Source organism: Chanodichthys erythropterus, chromosome 13, assembly GCF_024489055.1.
Source record: "Chanodichthys erythropterus isolate Z2021 chromosome 13, ASM2448905v1, whole genome shotgun sequence".
NCBI lineage: Eukaryota > Metazoa > Chordata > Actinopteri > Cypriniformes > Xenocyprididae > Chanodichthys > Chanodichthys erythropterus.
In genome coordinates this window covers 52,602,551-52,621,339 of record NC_090233.1, presented here as the reverse complement: position 1 = coordinate 52,621,339, position 18,789 = coordinate 52,602,551, and the positions used below count along the sequence as shown (strand labels likewise).

General features: G+C 40.2%; 1 protein-coding gene across 1 annotated transcript in view; it reads left to right on the top strand.

Moving 5' to 3' along the window:
* Positions 1-18,789, top strand: part of LOC137034085 (cytosolic phospholipase A2 gamma-like) — a 51,957-nt gene that overhangs the window by 13,248 nt on the left and 19,920 nt on the right. Inside the window, exons 5-10 of the mRNA XM_067406690.1 lie at positions 8,998-9,202; positions 10,873-10,975; positions 11,056-11,196; positions 15,278-15,343; positions 15,522-15,590; positions 16,710-16,813. Coding sequence (XP_067262791.1) covers positions 8,998-9,202; positions 10,873-10,975; positions 11,056-11,196; positions 15,278-15,343; positions 15,522-15,590; positions 16,710-16,813 — 688 coding nt within the window. The remainder of the gene's footprint in view (positions 1-8,997; positions 9,203-10,872; positions 10,976-11,055; positions 11,197-15,277; positions 15,344-15,521; positions 15,591-16,709; positions 16,814-18,789) is intronic.

Genomic DNA, 18,789 nt, shown 5'->3' with positions numbered 1-18,789 from the left:
CATGAACGATGAGCCAGCAGAGAGGTCACGGCTGGTTCCTGTAGACCACTTCACTCCGACAGGACAGATCTTCAATTGGTGAAACGTTGGCTCACCTAAATGGTCATAGGTGTAGACACGTCGGGGCTTTCTAACTCTTTTGGGCCTGTTATTTATTGTTCCAGCCTCACTCTGCTCATCTTCAGATTCAATGATCGGCGCTTCCATTTCTCTTTCAATGTTCTGTCCCTTCTCAATGTTCTCCTCTTCAAGGGGTTCTTCTGGTACCACCGTCTCCTTGGTCACATGTTCAGGTGTTTCCATTCTTGGGCGGAACTCCTCTGCTCCGACATTGAGGGGTAGATTGGCCCGTTTAGCCCTTGTCCACAGGGGGTACTCTTCTTCGCTGGAACTATCTGGATCTGACAGGTAAGTACCACGACTGTGTTTATTATTTGTTCTCGCTGTCCGTTCTACTTTACTTTCATTGCTTTTTTTCTTCAGATTGGGTTCATGAACGTTGGGTTCTTCAACCAGGTAAGGACATGGCAGTAATAAATTACGATGTAACACACGCCTTCTTCCTGCTCCTTGGAAGGGTTCTACCACATACACAGGACTCCCATCGCCTTTTCGTTCTTTGACCACATGAATTACGTCCTCCCAGTAGCTACGCAGTTTACCCGGACCGCCTCTGGGTGTGAGGTTTCTCACCAGGACGTGGTCACCTGGCTCAAGAGTGGAACTCCATGCCCGTCGATTGTAATTTTTCTGCCCTCTCTTTGCACTTTTCTTTAGATTTTGCATGGCGATAGCATAAGCCTCTTGCATGACATCCCTCCACTTTTCTGCATAGTCTGTGGGTGACTGGCTCTGTTTATTTCCTTTCTTAGGGAACATCAGATCCACAGGTAGAGTTGGCTCACGACCAAAGAGAAGGAAGAATGGGGAAAATCCCGTAGCTTCATGCACAGTTGAGTTATATGCATGTACTACTTTATTCAAGTGTTCTTTCCATCTTGACTTCTGAGATTCCCCCAAGGTACGCAACATACCCAACAGCGTTCTGTTAAAGCGCTCTGCAGGATTGGCTTGTTGGTGATATGGGGAGGTGTGTGAATGGTGGATACCACAGTAGTCTTTGAGCTTGTGGAAGAGGGTATTTTCAAACTCCTTCCCTTGATCGTGGTGGATCTTGGATGGGAAGCCAAAGCGCATAATAAAGTCATCAAAGAGCTTCCTGGCCGCCGTTTTCCCGGACTTATTTTTTGTCGCATATGCTTGTGAATATTTTGTAAAATGATCCACGACCACTAGTATGTACTCCTCCCCTCCCTGACACTTAAGTGTAAGTAGTCAATAGAGACCATTTCAAGTGGTGCAGAGGTCTCAATACTTTGGATTGGAGTGCGGGTTATCCTATTAGGTTTTTTTCTTTTCATGCAGTGGCACACCTGAGTAACATAGTGTTCCATCTCTTGTCTCATCTTAGGCCAGAAGAAGCGTTCCCTAGCAAGAGCCACCATCCTTTCTTCACCTAAATGCCCCATTTCCTCATGTAAGTGCTTATAGACAAGAGGCTTTAAGAATACAGGAACAACCAACTGATTTCTTGTTGCTGTCTCCCTTCTGAGGATGCCATCTTCATCGATCTGCAGACGAGGCCACTCCCTGAGAAGCCGTCTAACCGCTCCATCCTCTGCCACTTTATCTTTATGTTTCAAGTACACACACGTTTTCTTCAGGGTCAGGACTCTACTAATGACTAAATCTGCATTTTGAGCGACTCTGATGTCTTCTGGTACAAGAGGCTGAATCGGTTCTGAGATGTTATACTCCTCTGGTAATGCGTCTACATTACAGGTGAGGGCAGAGATCCAATTAACTTCTCCCTTGTGATTTTTCTCCACAGCCTTCCCAATACATTCAATAGCTTCCTGTTGGCATTCCTCTGTGCATTCTTGCATGATCTCATCAATGGGCTTTGACCATCGTGATAAGAAATCTGCATCTTGGTTTGCTGTTCCCGGTCTGTATTTTAGGGTAAATCGATAATCCGCCAACTCTGACACCCAGCGGTGTCCGGTAGCATTGAGCTTCGCTGACTTAGTGACATATGTCAGAGGATTATTGTCACTATATACCGTAAAGTGAGGTGCGTGAAACAGATAATCTCGGAAGCGTTCCGTTACGGCCCACTTTAGCGCCAGGAATTCTAATTTTCCCGAGTGTAGCTTATAGTTGTGCTCTGCTGCTGTCAATGTCCGCGATCCATAAGCTATCACTCTTAGGACACCTTTCTGACGCTGGTACAGGACTACGCCAAGGCCCTCTTCCGATGCATCTACATGCAAGATGAATGGTTCCTCCAGGTCGGGGTATGCCATCACCAGAGTTTTTGTCAATTGATCTACGATTTGGTTCACTATCTCCTGATGGGTCACTGTCCACTGGATTGGGTGGGAAGGTGGCAGCTGAACAGACTTTCGGCCAGCTCCTTTTTTCTTTCGGCTCTGTTTCAGTTCAGACTTGGGCTTGGCCAAGAGTTCATAAAGGGGTCCAGCCACCCTAGAGAAGTCTGGTATATAAGCTCTGTAATAACTGAGGAAACCCATCAGCTTTCTCACTCCTCGTACAGTGGTTGGAGCCTCTTGTTTCAATTTTTGGACCACTTCCACCTCTTTGGGATTCATTTTGTATCCCTCCGCAGAGACTACCCGGCCGACATAACAGACTTCACCCTTGAAGAAATCACATTTCTTTGGCCTTAGTTTTATTCCACACTGTCGTTGCCGTTGGAGAACTTGACGCACATCCTGAACATGCGGTTCAAAGCTGGGGCTAAACAACAGGACATCATCCAAATACGGGACACAGATTTCATCTCAGAGATCTCCCAGGCATCCCTCCATGTAGCGTTGAAAAGACGCTGGGGCATTAGTCAGCCCAAACGGGATCCTCACCCATTCGTATAACCCCCAGGGTGTAATGAATGCGGTGCAGGGTCTGCTCTTCTCGCTCATGAAGCCCTGGTGGTAAGCTTTCCCCTGGTCCAGCACTGTGAACCAAGAGTTACCTCCCAAGTTTTCCAGGATCTCCTGTATCCTTGGATGACGGTCAGACAGCGTCTTCCCATTTAACAGTCTATAGTCTATACATAGACGAAGACCCCCATCTCTCTTCCTGACACATACAACAGGTGAGGAATACGAGGAACAGGACTTCTGGATCCACCCACGGTTGAGCAGATCCTGATTGTGTCTTAACTTCTTGGTAGAGATGCCTAGGGATTGCATTGTATGTTTTCTGTACAGGTACATTGTCTTTTAATGGTATGTCCATCTCCAACTCTTTAATGCATCCTGTATCCCACTCATCCTTTGCAAAGACATCACATTCCTCTCTGAGCATCTGCCGTACCTTTTCTTGTTGGTCATCTTGCAAATGGCTCAGATCCACAGGTGGATCAGGACCGGGCTGCTGCACTGGTAAGGTGACATTGTCATCCAATACCCCTGAGCTCTGCTCCTCAGTAGGCTTTGTCTGCAGCGGGTAGACAACATCCACATTGTGCAACCAGCCAAGTATAGTGCGACTGCCTAGTGTGATATCATTTTCCACATCTCAATTTTACCCTCATCATCTGCAGGTAGATAGACCAACTGTTCTCTGATCACTAGCCCTGTTGGCCAGGGTGCTTCATAGCTTGGCTCTAACACTGCAGATGATGCACTTAACACTCTCTTATTCGGCCAACTGCAATGCACCGCCGTGACTTTATTTTTGGGTATGGTCACTGGCCGCCTACCTACTCTGACTGTATGGGGTTGAACTTCAGGCTTCTGTTTCTTTAAAACAGATAAAACAGCCCTTGCAGTTTTACGACCCACCTCCATTGCTGAGCACAGCCTCTTCACCATGTCACCCGATCGTGTGCCGTCTCCAGATGGATCATTCATCAGCGCTAATTCTTCAACCACACTGAATCCGATTATAGATCAATGTTACTGCTAGCAACCAGAATCGGAAGCAGTACAGGTTTGTCACTCATTCCAGCTACTGTATCCTTACACAATGTGAATTCAATCTCCATCCACCCCTCATATGGAATGTCTGTTCCATTTGCAGCTGAGAGTTCCAACACTCCTTCAAGCAACTCCTTCACTGGTCGCACCTCAATGTCTGGCAGGTACTTTTTCTTCCAGTTCGTTCCCACTATTGATACCTGTGAACCTGTGTCCCACAGTATTGTAGTGTCGACTCCTCCAAGAGAGGCTCTAACTAGACACCTTTTCCCTACCAGCTTGGCCGTCTGTCGCTGCTTGCCAGTGAGTGGAGTATTTGCACTAAACAGATCCGCTTTTTCCATGTCTTCTGTGTGATGATGAAGTCGAATATCAATCTTGTTTGTGCTGACGGAGGCATTTTTCTTTCGACAACCCGAAGCCCAATGTTCGGTGCTACCACACTTATAACAGTGATCACACCTTCCCTCCGCCTTAGACAGCTGACACATCTGACAACGTTTACCGTTTGGGGTCTTTGGCTGTGGTCGATACTTTCTGTCTGGCTGTTCACTCATTCTCACTGGTTGAAGCCTAGGTGTTTGCTGAAGACTTGCTATTTGAGTGGTGAGATTCTGAATGGCCTTGCATATGGGTTTATTGCCCTGATCAACCTTCTCCATCAGTGTGTCACGTTTGTTCTTACTGTCTGCTTTGTGCGCTTGGAGCTCTTTATCCACCTTCTCATTTTCCTCAGCAATCACAGCAACTCTGATCATTCTTGCCTTTGATGTAGATGATAACTTATTCTTTCTTTCTGTCTCCAGGTTGTACGCCATCGTCACTTTCTCCAGAAGAACCTCATCCTTGACTCCTGGATCTTGTAAGTATGGCTTCACATCAGCTCGGATGGTGTCGTCATGGAGACCAGTTAGTACTGTTTGAAGAAACTGATTTTGAATTAGTTCTGCACTGTACTTCAAACCAGATTTAACTCGTTCTGAAGCGAGAACAATTTGTTGTCTCAGGTCCATAGCGCGCACCACAAACTGTATGGGGGTTTCTTTTGGCTCCTGGACAGCACGCATGAGGGAGTGGTACAACTCGGTAGCATCCTTTTCAATGTAATGAGTTCATAGTATCTGTCTGAGCCCTTGTAATGTTAAATCAACCCTGCTTTCAAGATAACTCTTCAGTTTTGTTCCTGGGGCTATGGATTGAATAACAGCTTCAACTACTTCTCCTTCATCATATCCTTTTTTCAACGCCCTCTGAATTTGTCTTTCCAAACTAGTGTACGCTAATTTATCCTTTTGATTTGGTTCTCCAATTTGTCCTATTATTTTGAGGTCTCTTCTGTACATTGGATGAACAAAGGCTACGCTCTGGTTCGCAACAGATGCGGCTTCTATTGCGTTTGCAGCAGCAACATTCTCCCTTTTTCCATTTAAGTTACTGGGCGTCATACTATTTTCATCCACGAGGGGGCACTGTTGCTCTACTTGTTGAAGTGGGGCTTCATTCTCATCATTTTTCTCTTTTAGTTCGTCAATTTTATCATTTAGTTGCAATAACACTGACAAACCCTCATCCTCTCGTGACGTGACCTCTTCTCCTTCCACATAATGAAGAATTCGCCTTCTCAGCTTACGTGGTAAGTCTTTTTCACTCCTCTCCACTTTTAAGCTTAGTGCTGCGCAAATATCATTCAGCTCCGATGCGGACAGTGTTAGTAACTTTTCTTCTATCTCCGTCACGACATTTTCCCACTCAGATGACATCGGTGATGTTATAGACATGGCAGAAAGTTTTTTGTACCTTCACAGCTTGTGTGTAGCGCTGCAGTGTTGACCCAGTCGGTCTCCCTCGCTAGCCGCCAGCTCTCGCTGCGTCACCGCCCGTAACCGACGCCACACCCAGCTTCCTTGCGGTCCAAACTCCAAACCAAGCAGAAACACCAAGTTTATGTTGCACCCCTGGAAAGACAAGACTCCGTCTTCTCCTTTTTACAACTTTATTCTTCTCAGTTCAATGTTGGAGTTCATATTTACACGCAAGGATTTTTCTATACATAGCCTACACACACAATTAACAGTGCACGTTCGCTCTCTCTCTTTTTTTCTGCTCGAGGACTCAGGCTGATGATGTCACTCTTCTGCTCACCTCCGACGTATCGGTAGCAAAACCAGTCAGCATAATTTAACACAATAGAATCAGAATGTAATTTTGACATAGTCCCCTTTCAAAACTAAAATTCACATCCAAAAAAAAAAAAAAAAAAAAAATTATAACATATTCCTAGCATGCAACACACACACACACACACACACACACACACACACACACACACACACACACACACACACACACACACACACACACACACACACACACACACACACGTAACTGTCATAGTAAGAGCTGTGCTTGTAAACCTTACTCCCCTGGGGCCTTATTTTGTAAAATGTTGTGTAGAAACCATCCTACATTTCATCTAAGATCATTTCTGTGGCATATGCATATGCCTGTCTGACAGTTTTGAAATATATAAATCGCGAATGATCTTGAACGCAGCCACCATGCTCACCGACAGGCGCATTCTCTGAGTTGTCCTAACTATAAATATATGCTTCTAATAACGTACTGTTACTGACAGACGTGCATAATCTGCAGAAACATTGACATTTCTCTGTTCTTGCTCAACTTCATCTGCCTGTAAATGCCTTGCTTTTTATAGCTCTTCCAACACCTGGCCCCACCTTGACACAATTGACAGGGCGGGGCGGGGACTTGATCAGCTCGGAATGTATCTTTAAATCCACATTGTATCTTTAAATCCACATTAATCCACAATTAAGAAATATAACATTTAATTAATCATTTTGCTACAGTTTTTGCTTGAACATGTTAAATGTATGTAATCATTTCTGGGTTACACTTTACAATACGGGGCACTGATATGTATTAATTCATGCTTAACTAATGCACAGATAATCATGTGTTAATGTATGACTTATGAAGAACTAAACCATTAATTAATGATTAATGCATCAGCAACTAATAAAGAGTCTATATGATTAATAGATTAAGTAATATATGAATTGTTATTAAATAAATGTGTCATAATGTATTAATTCCTTAATAACATATTTTATTAATAGTGTAAGTTAATTTGTTAATTACCACAATGGTTTGAAGCCATGTACTTCGACTTCCAGCTGTCTGCTTTAATTAATCATTAACTAATGATTTGTAAATGTATCATCATGTTATGACTTTACTTTTTGAGGCACATGACTATTAACTAATTGTCAAATAATATGTCATTATGGTTTTGACATCTACACTAAGCCATGGATTTCAATTTCCAGCTAACTACAACCGTGATTCCACTGTACCAGATAAACTGTCACATCCAGAACCTTGTTGTTCATGGCACAGGAATGTGTCAGGTTACGCTTGAGGTCAAGGATTCAAAGGCAGAACACTGAGAACATACGGCCGGCCACTGCTATTTCGTAACACTGTGTCAAGACCGGACAAAGGGAATAGAACCCATTATACTCAGTGATAGTGATGCTACACTGGATGTGGCACGACGCAACACAACACAACAAAACGTCACTTCTGTTATGAAAGACAAATGGACTTGTAAGGGTCTGTCATGTCCAGTGTAGACATCTGTTGTGGCATGACTCAATAATGGTCGCATCCAGTTTAAACACAGTGCAGCATCTATCTGTAGTTCAGATTCTGGTGTGCTGATGATATTCGTGTGCAGCCCAACTTACCCATTCTTCAAACACATTCTCTGTCATTACACTCACTGCATGTGCAACTGTCAAAACCTATTAATGACATATTACTTAATAATTAGTTATGTGCCTCAACAAGTAAAGTCATAACATGATACATTTTCAAATCATTAGATAATGATTAATTAAAGCAGACAACTGGAAGGTGAAGTACATGGCTTCAAACCATTGTGTAATTAACACATTAACTTACAGTATTAGTTAATAAAATATGTTAAGGAATTAATACATTATGGCACATTTAATTAATAAAAATTCATATATTTCTTAATCTATTAATCATATAGACTCTTTATTAGTTGCTGATGCAGTAATCATTAATTAATGGTTTAGTTCTTCATGAGTCATACATTAACACATGATTATCTGTGCATTAGTTAAGCATGAATTAATACATATTAGTGCACCTGTATTGTAAAGTGTAACCCATTTCTGTAATATATTTTCATTTTAATTTTGCAATTTATAAAGCGTTAAAATATGTTTAAATTATATGTTAAAACTAGAGTATGAAATAGCAAATGTATATTATATTATTGAATATGAATTATCATTTTGCTCCAGTTGTTGCACATATGGTATGAAAAATTTAAATTTAAATACAGAAATGCATTTCCATTTTGAATATTACATTTTAAATTGAATATTTCTACAAATAAGCTTCCATACTTTTCCACATCAAAGACTGTTTTTTTTTTTTTTTGTTGTTGTTGATGTGGGTTTTAACGTATGCACACTCTAAGATCAAATCTGTGTGTACAGATTTTATAAATGAGGCGCCTGATTTCAAGAGGCGCTCTAGTGACTGATGCTAAAGGCTGCGGTCTTTAGCCTCCCATGCCAGAGATCACAGTTCGAATCCCGCTCGGAGCATTTCGAGTAGAACTGGTTACACACACTCTCTCTCACACACATTTGTTTTTTGTGAACTGTGGGGGCATTCCATAGGCGTAATGGTTTTTATACTGTACAAACCGAATTTTCTATTATCCTACACTACCCCTACCCCTAAATTTACCCATCACAGGAAACTGTGCACACTTTTACTTTCTCAAAAAAAATTGAAAAAATTGAAAAAATTGAAAAAAGTGGTCAAGGGGTAATGTCCTCATCACCCTCTCCTTGTAATACCTATGTCATACTCATGTCATTACACAAAGTGAATTTCAAAAATGAGAGCATATGTTGTTCCTCTGAAGGTGTATGGCCTCCTTATATCAGGAATCAGACTGGTCCACCAAACTACAGACTGTGAAAGACAAGATCATCCAGAGACTCAGCAGTTCTAAAGTCAGCTGGAAAGAAGCATTTGACAAAATGATGAAATATTACAATAGGAAAGAAGACTTTCCTAGTTGGACTTACCTCTGGGCAGCGATGGTCATCACAGCATATGTAAAAGAGGTCTGTAACAATTTATTACACAGCCTTATGAACACCCTTAATTTAGGGTGGTCATATTGAGTAAATGGGTTAATGTTAATTATTTTTAATAAATTGTTGATAATGGGCCTTGCTTCAAAAATGACACACCAATTTTTACTCTCAGGAGAAAACCATCTAAAATGTTCATCTTGTCAAAATCCATTGTCCATTAAACATATTCTTTTAGACTGTATTACATTTTCCCCTGTGAGAAACCGTTTTTACTCTGTTGATAGTTTTGAAAAGGTTTTTAATCAAGTGAGCCCAAGCATGGTTTTAAGATTTTTAGAGGAAATAAATTTGAAACATCTTTTTTAATCTTCCTTTGATTTAATTATACTTTATTCTCGCCATGAATATAGCCTTTGAAGCTGGTATGGCGTTAAAAAAGAAAGAAAGAAAGAAAGAAAGAAAGATAATGGGCCTTGCCCTTGAAGCTCAAAGGAAACAACACTGTAACACTGCTGTAACATTGATCTGATAACAAACTATTGAAAATCAACCTCTGCTATAAGGGTCCAAAGTCTGAGACCAAAATCTGAGATTTATAATAATTTTCATCCTGTAAATAAACTGTTTCAAATCACAGCCACAACGATAACATTGATAGTGTGAACAATGTCATGCATGTTCACTTTTAACCAACAACCTATTGAGAGGAAGCAGCCTGAATCGGCGCATATTTAATGATGCCCCAAAATAGGCAGTTACAAAAATTAATAAAAGAAAAATCTATGGGGTATTTTGAGCTGAAATTTTACAGACACATTCAGTGGACACCTTAGACTTATGCCGCGTTCAAGCCACCTCGTATTTACCGAAATCTTGAGATGACAACACGTGACGTTGTATTCAGAGCTGTTCACGTCCTTTGACTGGGAATTATGCGTTTCTATGGCACCGCTATCAACGCCTAATGAATCTACAGCGGTCAGGTGGTACAGCAGCCGTGTGGTACATGTGGGAGCTTTCAGAAAACTCCCAGCTTACAAGCTGTAATTACGAGCTCTACAAGGACGTGAACGCTTTTTACAAGCTAGAATCTCGTAACTACAGGAATTACGAGGATGCGTGAACACATCTTTATATTACATCTTGTGAAAAAGCATTCTAGGGCACCTTTAAAGCAAGTCATTTTAAAAAAAAGTTGTGTAAACAAATGATACTGCGGTGGCTGTTACTGACTATTAAATTTAGCAGGTTTGGTCTCTCATGTTTCAAATCCAATGACACTGGTAGTGACAATTCTCTCTGACCAATCAGTGATCTGCAGTGTTTACACATCACATTTAGTATCAGTACAGCACTCTTGGAACCTCAACCAAGGTGATACTATTTAAGCGAGCCTTACGTGCTGTACCAAGCTGTTACATGCAGTGGAAAGCATCAAAAAGTATGCCTTACCGAGCCGTACCATGGAGTGGAAAAGTGGAAAAATATAAAATCTCTCACTGTAAAATGAAATTATACTTGAGGCTCCATTTTGGGTTCCTCAGATTGCCATACTGGCTCTCTATAAAGAAAACTGCGCAGAGAATGTTAGGGTTTATGTGTAGGTTTTATCACTTGAAGTTGCCAATAATTGAAGAAACTGAATGTCTTACAGTTGTCTTACAATAACATGATCCTGCAAAAAATGTTTTCTTCAGATAAACGAGCACAAACTCACAGAGCAGTGGAACCACCACAGTAAAGACCCGTTTCCCATCTACACAGCGATCGACAAGGAATGCAAACAGAGCAGAGGAGGAGGTCTGTGTTTGTCTGAGAGATTTAAATTGCTTATGCCAATGCTTGTGTCGGCTGTTATATGAACGTGTTTCTGTCTGCAGACCCCTGGTTTGAGTTCACTCCATATGAAGCAGGTTATTCTCTAATTGGAGCTTTTGTGGAAACCTCCAGCTTTGGCAGTCATTTTGAAAATGGCTGTAAGAAGAATGATCATCCTGAAATTGACATGCTGTACCTGCAAGGTAACAAACTCTGTGTGTACAGGAGAGTTTATTAATATTTGATTCTTATTCTTAAAGGGGTTGTTAATTATGATTTAATTTTTTAAACTTTAGTTAGTGTGTAATGTTGCTGTTTGAGCATAAACAACGTCTGCAAAGTTACGACACTCAAAGTTCAATGCAAAGAGAGATATTTTATTTTAAAGAATTCTCTGTTTAAGGACTACAACAAATGGCTGGTAGGGACTACAACAAGTTTCTTCCTGGGTTAGTGACATCACTAACCCTAAAATTTACATAAACCCCTGCCCCAAGCACAAAAGATGAACATGACGGCACATGCTAGTGGATGAGTTGAATCAACTCCACAGCAACTACATAAATGTATCCACTAACCATTCAGAAACGTCCAGTTTCATTCTAAAAGTTGTAACTTCTTCCTGAGTCTCTCCATCAGTCGACTCCGGTTTGAACAATGTAAGGCTGAACACCGTTACTGACAATCCTCATTTTGGCTGCGTGAGATTCTCCAGCTTTGTTGTTGTTGAGCTGTTAAAGCTCCGCCCACTTCTGGAGCAACAGCTCATTTGCATTTAAAGGGACACACACAAAAACTGTGTTTTTCCTCACACCCATATTACATCTTGCAAAAAAAAGCAATTAGTCTTGCTGAACATTTTAAGGGTTCAAATTACATAGCCTTATCTGAAACACATCTAGATGACAGTTTTGAGAACTCACAGCTAACTGTTGATGAGTACAAATTATATAGAAGAGATAGAAATCGAAATGGTGGGGGAGTTGCATTTTATATAAAGGAGAATATTGTTGCTACAATTAAATCAGATTTAATGTGCAGAGATATTGAAATAATATGGTTACAGATTAATCTTCCATTCAATAAGCCATTTCTGGTTGGTTGCTGTTATAGACCTCCCAACTCAAATGTAGAGTATGTACAAAAAATATGTGAAAATATGGACATGGTTTCAGATCAAAATAAGGAGATCTTTCTGCTTGGGGATTTTAATATTGATTGGTTTTCAAAAAAGTGCTCAATGCATAAAAAGTTGATTACAATGGCTAATGCATGCAATCTCAAACAGATGGTGACACAACCCACAAGAATTGCTATGGACAATACGTCTAAATCAACATGTATAGATCATATTTTTACTAATGTTTCTGATTTATGTTCACAAGCAGTTTCTGTGGGGGTAGGATGCAGTGATCATAACCTGATAGCAATTTCAAGAAGGATGAAAATTCCTAAATCTGGTGGAAGGATCATGTATCGTAGATTGTATAAAAACTTTAATCCCAGTTTGTTTGTTGATGAGGTCAATAACTCAAATTGGTCTGCAGCTCTTCAGGAGGAGGATGTAAATGCTTCTCTTAACATTTTTATGGACACTTTTAGTAAAATAGTTGACAAACATGCACCTCTCCGGAAAAGATCTATAAAAATCAACAGCGCTCCATGGTTAGATGAAGAGCTAATGTCCCTCATGAGGCAAAGGGACAATGTCAAAGATCTGGCCTTCAAATCAAAATGTGATGTAGATAGAGCACATTATCGCAAGTTGAGAAACAAAGTTACAAAATTAAATAACATAAAAAAGAAAGCATATTATGGACAAAAAATCTCCAATTCTATGAATGATAGCAAACAATTGTGGAAAGTATTACAGGAATTGATGTGTAAAAAGCCAAATAATTTGAATATGTACATGGAGACTAATGATGGTGACATTATTAGTAAACCATATGATATTGCCAATCATTTGAATAATTTTTTTATATGCAAAGTAGAACAATTAAGATCTTGTATGACAATGCTAGATATTGAATCTCCTTGTGACAATGTTAGATCTATTATGAGAGGGAAAACTTGCTCCTTGTCATTTTATACTTTTAGTGAGGACAATGTTAAGAAGTTGCTTCTCTCTTTATCTGATGAGAAAACGTCTGGTACTGATCATCTTGATGGCAAAATTTTTAAAATTGTTGCAAATATTTTGTGCAAACCAATATGTCATATCTTTAATAGATCAGTACTCAGCGGAGTGTTTCCTAAGCTATGGAAACAGTCTAAAATTGTACCTTTACTTAAAGAGGATAAGGCAGGGTTTTCTCCTTCTAATTGTAGACCAATTCATATTCTTCCTGTATTAAGCAAAATATTTGAAAGGTTACTTTTTAATCAAATGCTAGAGTACTTTAAATTAAATGATTTGCTTACTAGTTCACAGCATGCCTATAGACCAGGCCATTCAACTAACACCGCATTAGTGCATATGGTCGATCAGTGGCTTACATATATGGAGGACAAAAGACTTGTTGGTGCAGTACTTTTAGATTTTACAGCTGCATTTGATGTAATTGACCATGATATTCTGTTGTCAAAGCTCAAGTATTATGGGTTCTCACAATTGTCTGTTTCACTGATAAGGAGTTATCTTAATGGCAGAACTCAGCAAGTATTTTTTAATGGTAGTTTTTCTGACAGTAAATGTATATCATGCGGTATTCCACAGGGCAGTTGTTTGGGTCCACTTTTATTTTCAATTTTTGTGAATGATTTGCCCCATGTTGTTAGAAATGCAGAAGTTGTACTGTATGCAGATGATGCAACTTTATTTTGTGCATCTCCTTCAATCACCAATCTAAGTCTGAACCTTCAAAACCAATTAAATTTGATTATCAACTGGGTTAATTTGAACAAATTAGTTCTAAATATTTTCAAAACCAAATGTATCGTTTTTGGTACTAAACATTTGTTAAATAAACCTTGTAACCTAAATTTGACTATTGATACAACTTCGGTTGAGCAGGTTACTAAAACTAAACTCTTGGGTGTCAAGCTGGATAATCAGCTCTCATGGACTGATCAAATAAATCATATTGTTTCCAGGATGGGCAGAGGCATTGCTTTGTCTAGGAAGTGTGTGCCGTTTTGTCCACCCTCAGTCATGAGAACAGTTGTCCAGTCTCTGGTCTTGTCACACCTGGAGTACTGCTCAGTTATTTGGTCCAGTGCTACACAGGAGCACTTGAAAAAACTTCAACTTGCACAGAATAGAGCTGCCAGGGTAGCTCTTGGCTGTTCGTACAGGACCAGTGTGAATGAGATGCACACTATATTAGTATGGCTGAAGGTACAGGATAAATTAAAGATAAGTCTTCTGTGCTACATGCATAATGCCATCTATAAAAACAATCCCAGATTTTTTGTGGATAAATTGGTGTACAGTGGGTATTGCCACCAACATATTACTCGGCAGGTCAGCTCTGGTGATTTAGTTGTTCCTTTTGCACAGTCAAATTGTATGAGGAGAACTGTACTATTTAGATCCTCGGTAGCTTGGAATCAACTGTCAATGTGTATAAGACAAATAAGCAACAGATATTATTTTAAAAAGATGGTGAAAAAATGTATGATCTGTAATGGAAATTAAGTGTAATGACTCAAATTGAATTGTATTTATTCTTTTGCTAACATATTGTAAAAAGTGTGATGTGATTGTATATAATATGTTTTGATTTTGTAAAATGGACCCCAGGAAGATTAGCGACCATTCGTGGAAGCTAATGGGGTTCCAAATAAATAAATAAAATAAATAAATAACTACAGCATTCCCTGCACCTGTTCATCATCGTTAGCACACCCTTTATATTGGACTCACTTCCCTGCACTCCTTGTCCATTCTATTGTCTGCTTTATTTGCTTTATGTGTTTGGTTGCTGTTTCGCTATCCTTTGTTTAATAACACCGTCTTTTTTTGGAAGTCCGATTCTGCCTCATCCCTGCTGCAACCACACTGTGACAACTGCTTCTCATTATAAGACATGCATAAAATGAATGTCCTGTTCAAAAAAAATATAATTCCTTTTCAGACCCATCCCTTTCTTGACCTGTATCATAAAAATAGTGGGGTCAAAAAAAGGTGTGGCAAAATGTTATGAGACGTCCCACCCATCTCCACTTTACTCACATTATATTACAATTTATATATAATTATTATTTATATAATTTAAAAAAAATTATTGGCTGTTTTTTTTTTTTCCAATTATTTTAAACACTTAAATGTGTTTTCTGCAGCTCTGTGTGGCAGCGCTATAGCTGATGAAGAGGAGAATGACAAATTCATCTGGGAACGTTTTAAAGGTGCAACTGATATCATTAGCTTAAACAAAAGACAGATAAAAGCAATAAGACATGCTAATAAGGTAACATTATTTCAGTTTTGGACAACAACAGCAACAAAAATATTAAAACAAAAACACAAACTAGAATTGGATTTTGTCTGATAAGAAGCACTTAATAATGTTCCCTTCTTTTACAGAACGCTTTGGAGCCAATTATATTCTGGACTATCTGGATGCAGTAGCTACAAATCTGAATTCATTCAAAGGTTTTGACCCTAGTTAAATCTTCAAGCAATTTGATAGGTTGAACTGACTCTAATATGATGCAAACTATACTCTACTTCACTTTTGATTTTGTAAACGACTTTAACCAACAAATCATGTTCATATTATAAGCAACTGAGATGTACTTTACTCTAAGCTTTCATAAAACTTCTCATTGTGATCAGAACCAAAACGAGTTTTACAGCCCGAAGCCAAAGATGAACCTTTTCACCAGAGGCGGTCTTTGCAATTTGGAGGCCAGCTCTCACTTTCACATTTTTATTCATTTTGGTGGCATTTTTGCCCCAAGCCTCAAATGATTTCCAACCCTGGTGTGTGTGTGTGGCGTAATGGCGAGGGTCTTTTTCGAATGCAATCTATAAAGCCGTGCACACACTTAACGATTGTAAGGCCGATTATGAATGTAAATTGATACTTATGACTGATCGCGCTCAAATACGTCCAGTCAGAGCCAGTTGCGTTCAGTCTGCGATTACAGTCGGTGTTCAAATTCCATGTGTAAGTATTTAAATCTGCTTCAGTCGCAGGAAACATTCGCTGTATGTTGAGCACAGTCTTAGAATGTTTTAGCTGGTCGTTAAATGTGTGCCCGGCTCAAGACAAGGCCCCTTCTGTTGTGATACCCATTTCAAGTGATTTTTCGCACTGATATTACGTAGCGGCTGTGACCCCCTGTTTGCACAGGGAGCGTGCCTTGCAACCGTGGAGACATTTGTGAGAGGTGCTGCGTAATATCATTGTGCCTGCTGCACCCATGGTACGACAGCAAAGTTCCTTGATTATTACGCTGGAATTAGTACACAATGTAACTACAGAAGAGTCAAGTTTTAAATAGGTAAAATATTGAAACTCTTTGGTCATTTTTGAGCAAGATGCTATTGGTCTCATCAGATTCAATGAACTATGCTAAGCTATGCTAAAAGTGGTACCGCCAGACCCGGAGATCAGCTGAATGGATTCAAAAATGGTAAAACTCAACTGTTTAACTCTAGGGCGGTTAAAGTGGAGTGTTCCTTTAAGCAAAGATAGTCAAGTGCAATTGATCTGATATGAGATGCATTATGTGAATGCTTGGCTAAAGAGATGTGTCTTTAATCTAGATTTAAACTGGGTGAGCAAGTCTGAGCCCCTAACATTATCAGGAAGGCTATTCCAGAGTTTAGGAGCCAAATGTGAAAACGCTCTCCCTCCTTTAGTGGACAAGGTACAACCAGAATTCCAGAGTTTTGTGATCTTAAAGAGCATGAAGGATTTTATAGGGCGATAGAAGATTGGTTAAGTACACGGGAGCTAAACCATTTAGAGCCTTATAGGTCAGTAGCAATACTTTATAGTTGATACGGAACTTAATAGGTAACCAGTGTAGAGATAAAATTGGTGTTATATGATCATATTTTCTTGACCTAGTAAGAACTCTAGCAGCTGCATTTTGTACTAATTGTAGCTTGTTTATTGAGGATGCAGGACAACCTGAGAAAGATGCTGAGGGCTCCCCCTTGGCGAATTACCTTCAGATGGGACCTGCTGTCTCAAGGGAATGGCGCAATATGGCACCCCAGCCTGGAGTTGTGAAGCCTTCATGTGTGGCTGCTTTAGGAGCCTTAGGGGAACTAGGCGCCCTTCCTTCCTAAGTGCTGGACACACTCACAGAGTGTCATGCGCCTTCCTCGGGGCATCTTTATGCTCTAAAATGGGGAGTGTTTGTGAAATGGTGTGATACAAATATCAACCGGTGAGATGTCCTGTGTCAGATGTTTTACATTTCCTGCAGCACAGGTTGGATAGCAGGTGTATGTGGCCGCCGTTGCCTCATTTCTTTCCCCGGTCGACGGGCAATTGATCAGAAGGCATGCTGTGGTGGTCATATTTCTCAGGGGAGCGAGAAGGTTAGATCCTCTGCAGCCACCTTCGGTTCCGGCACTGAAGGCTCTCTCAACCCATGTTCGAGCCCTTGGCATCTACTGGCATAAAAGAGCTTTCTCTCAAAACTGCTCAGCTTCTTGCCCTTGCTTCCGCTAAGCACATTGGAGATAAGGGGTTCTGTGCTTAAGTCTCTCTCTACACACTTTAAAGCATGAGTTTCCCTACCTTCTTTATCTGCTGAACCGTGTAACACTTGGCCTAGTATTTTAAGCTAAACTGTCACAAGATTTATATGAGGGAGGGACCATCAGCAAAAGATCCATGAAAATCAAAAATACTCAGTAAGGCAACCAGTAGATGCAAAAGTATATATAATTTGTAAAAGAGAAAAACAATGAACGCATTCAATCATCAATATCAGGTTATGAAATCACCCGTAAGCAAGTAACCACTGGAGTCAGATCATTTAACCACTGGGAAGGATCATGTGTAAATAAACACCCTTCCCAAGTGACATGGTAACTTATCTGGATAGTTCGCAATGTTGAAGTCCTTGCAGCTGAAGTCCAGGGAGTAAAAATCTTGAAGTGATGTGAGTTGAACCAGTCAGGTATAATCCAAAAAGTGCCCAAGCATACCAGCATACATTTCCCCTAGCGCCTCATGAAATCACAAGGAAGTTGAAGGCAACAATTCCTGAGGTAAAGGGGCCTTTTTGGTGAATAATCCACCTTTGTATTGTTCATAAAGACTAAAGAGTCCTTATTGACTGAGCAGAAAATCCCCAAAGATTCCCAGTCAGGACTCATAAGAGTGGGTTGCAGACACCATCCACCATGCTGTAGCACCAAACCAATCTTACTTCTTCTACCTCTACGTTGCTGATATACTACAGCAATCAGGGCCACACTGCCCCTAGTGTCAGGTAGTGGATCTACATTTACCAGGGCACCTAATGTGACAATTCAAGATTGTTACATACCCTCCCCCTCAGAAGAAGGTTGACTAAAACCATAACATGGCTTCATATTTTGAACATGTACAGTTTCTACAACATTAGGATCATCAATGTACCTCAAAGAACAATTAACAGGTCCAAGTACTTTTACTACTCTTGCCGGGCCTTTCCATTTTGCTGCCAACTTAGCCATATACCCTTCGTTAGCTCTGGAAAGAGGATGGGTTCGGACCCACACCACATCTCCCACCTGAAACTGAACTGATTTATGCCGTTGATTGTAGTATCTCCTCTGTTTATCTTGGGCTCTTTCAACATTTGCCTTCACCACGTTGCGGAGCTGCTGTTGTCTGTCGATA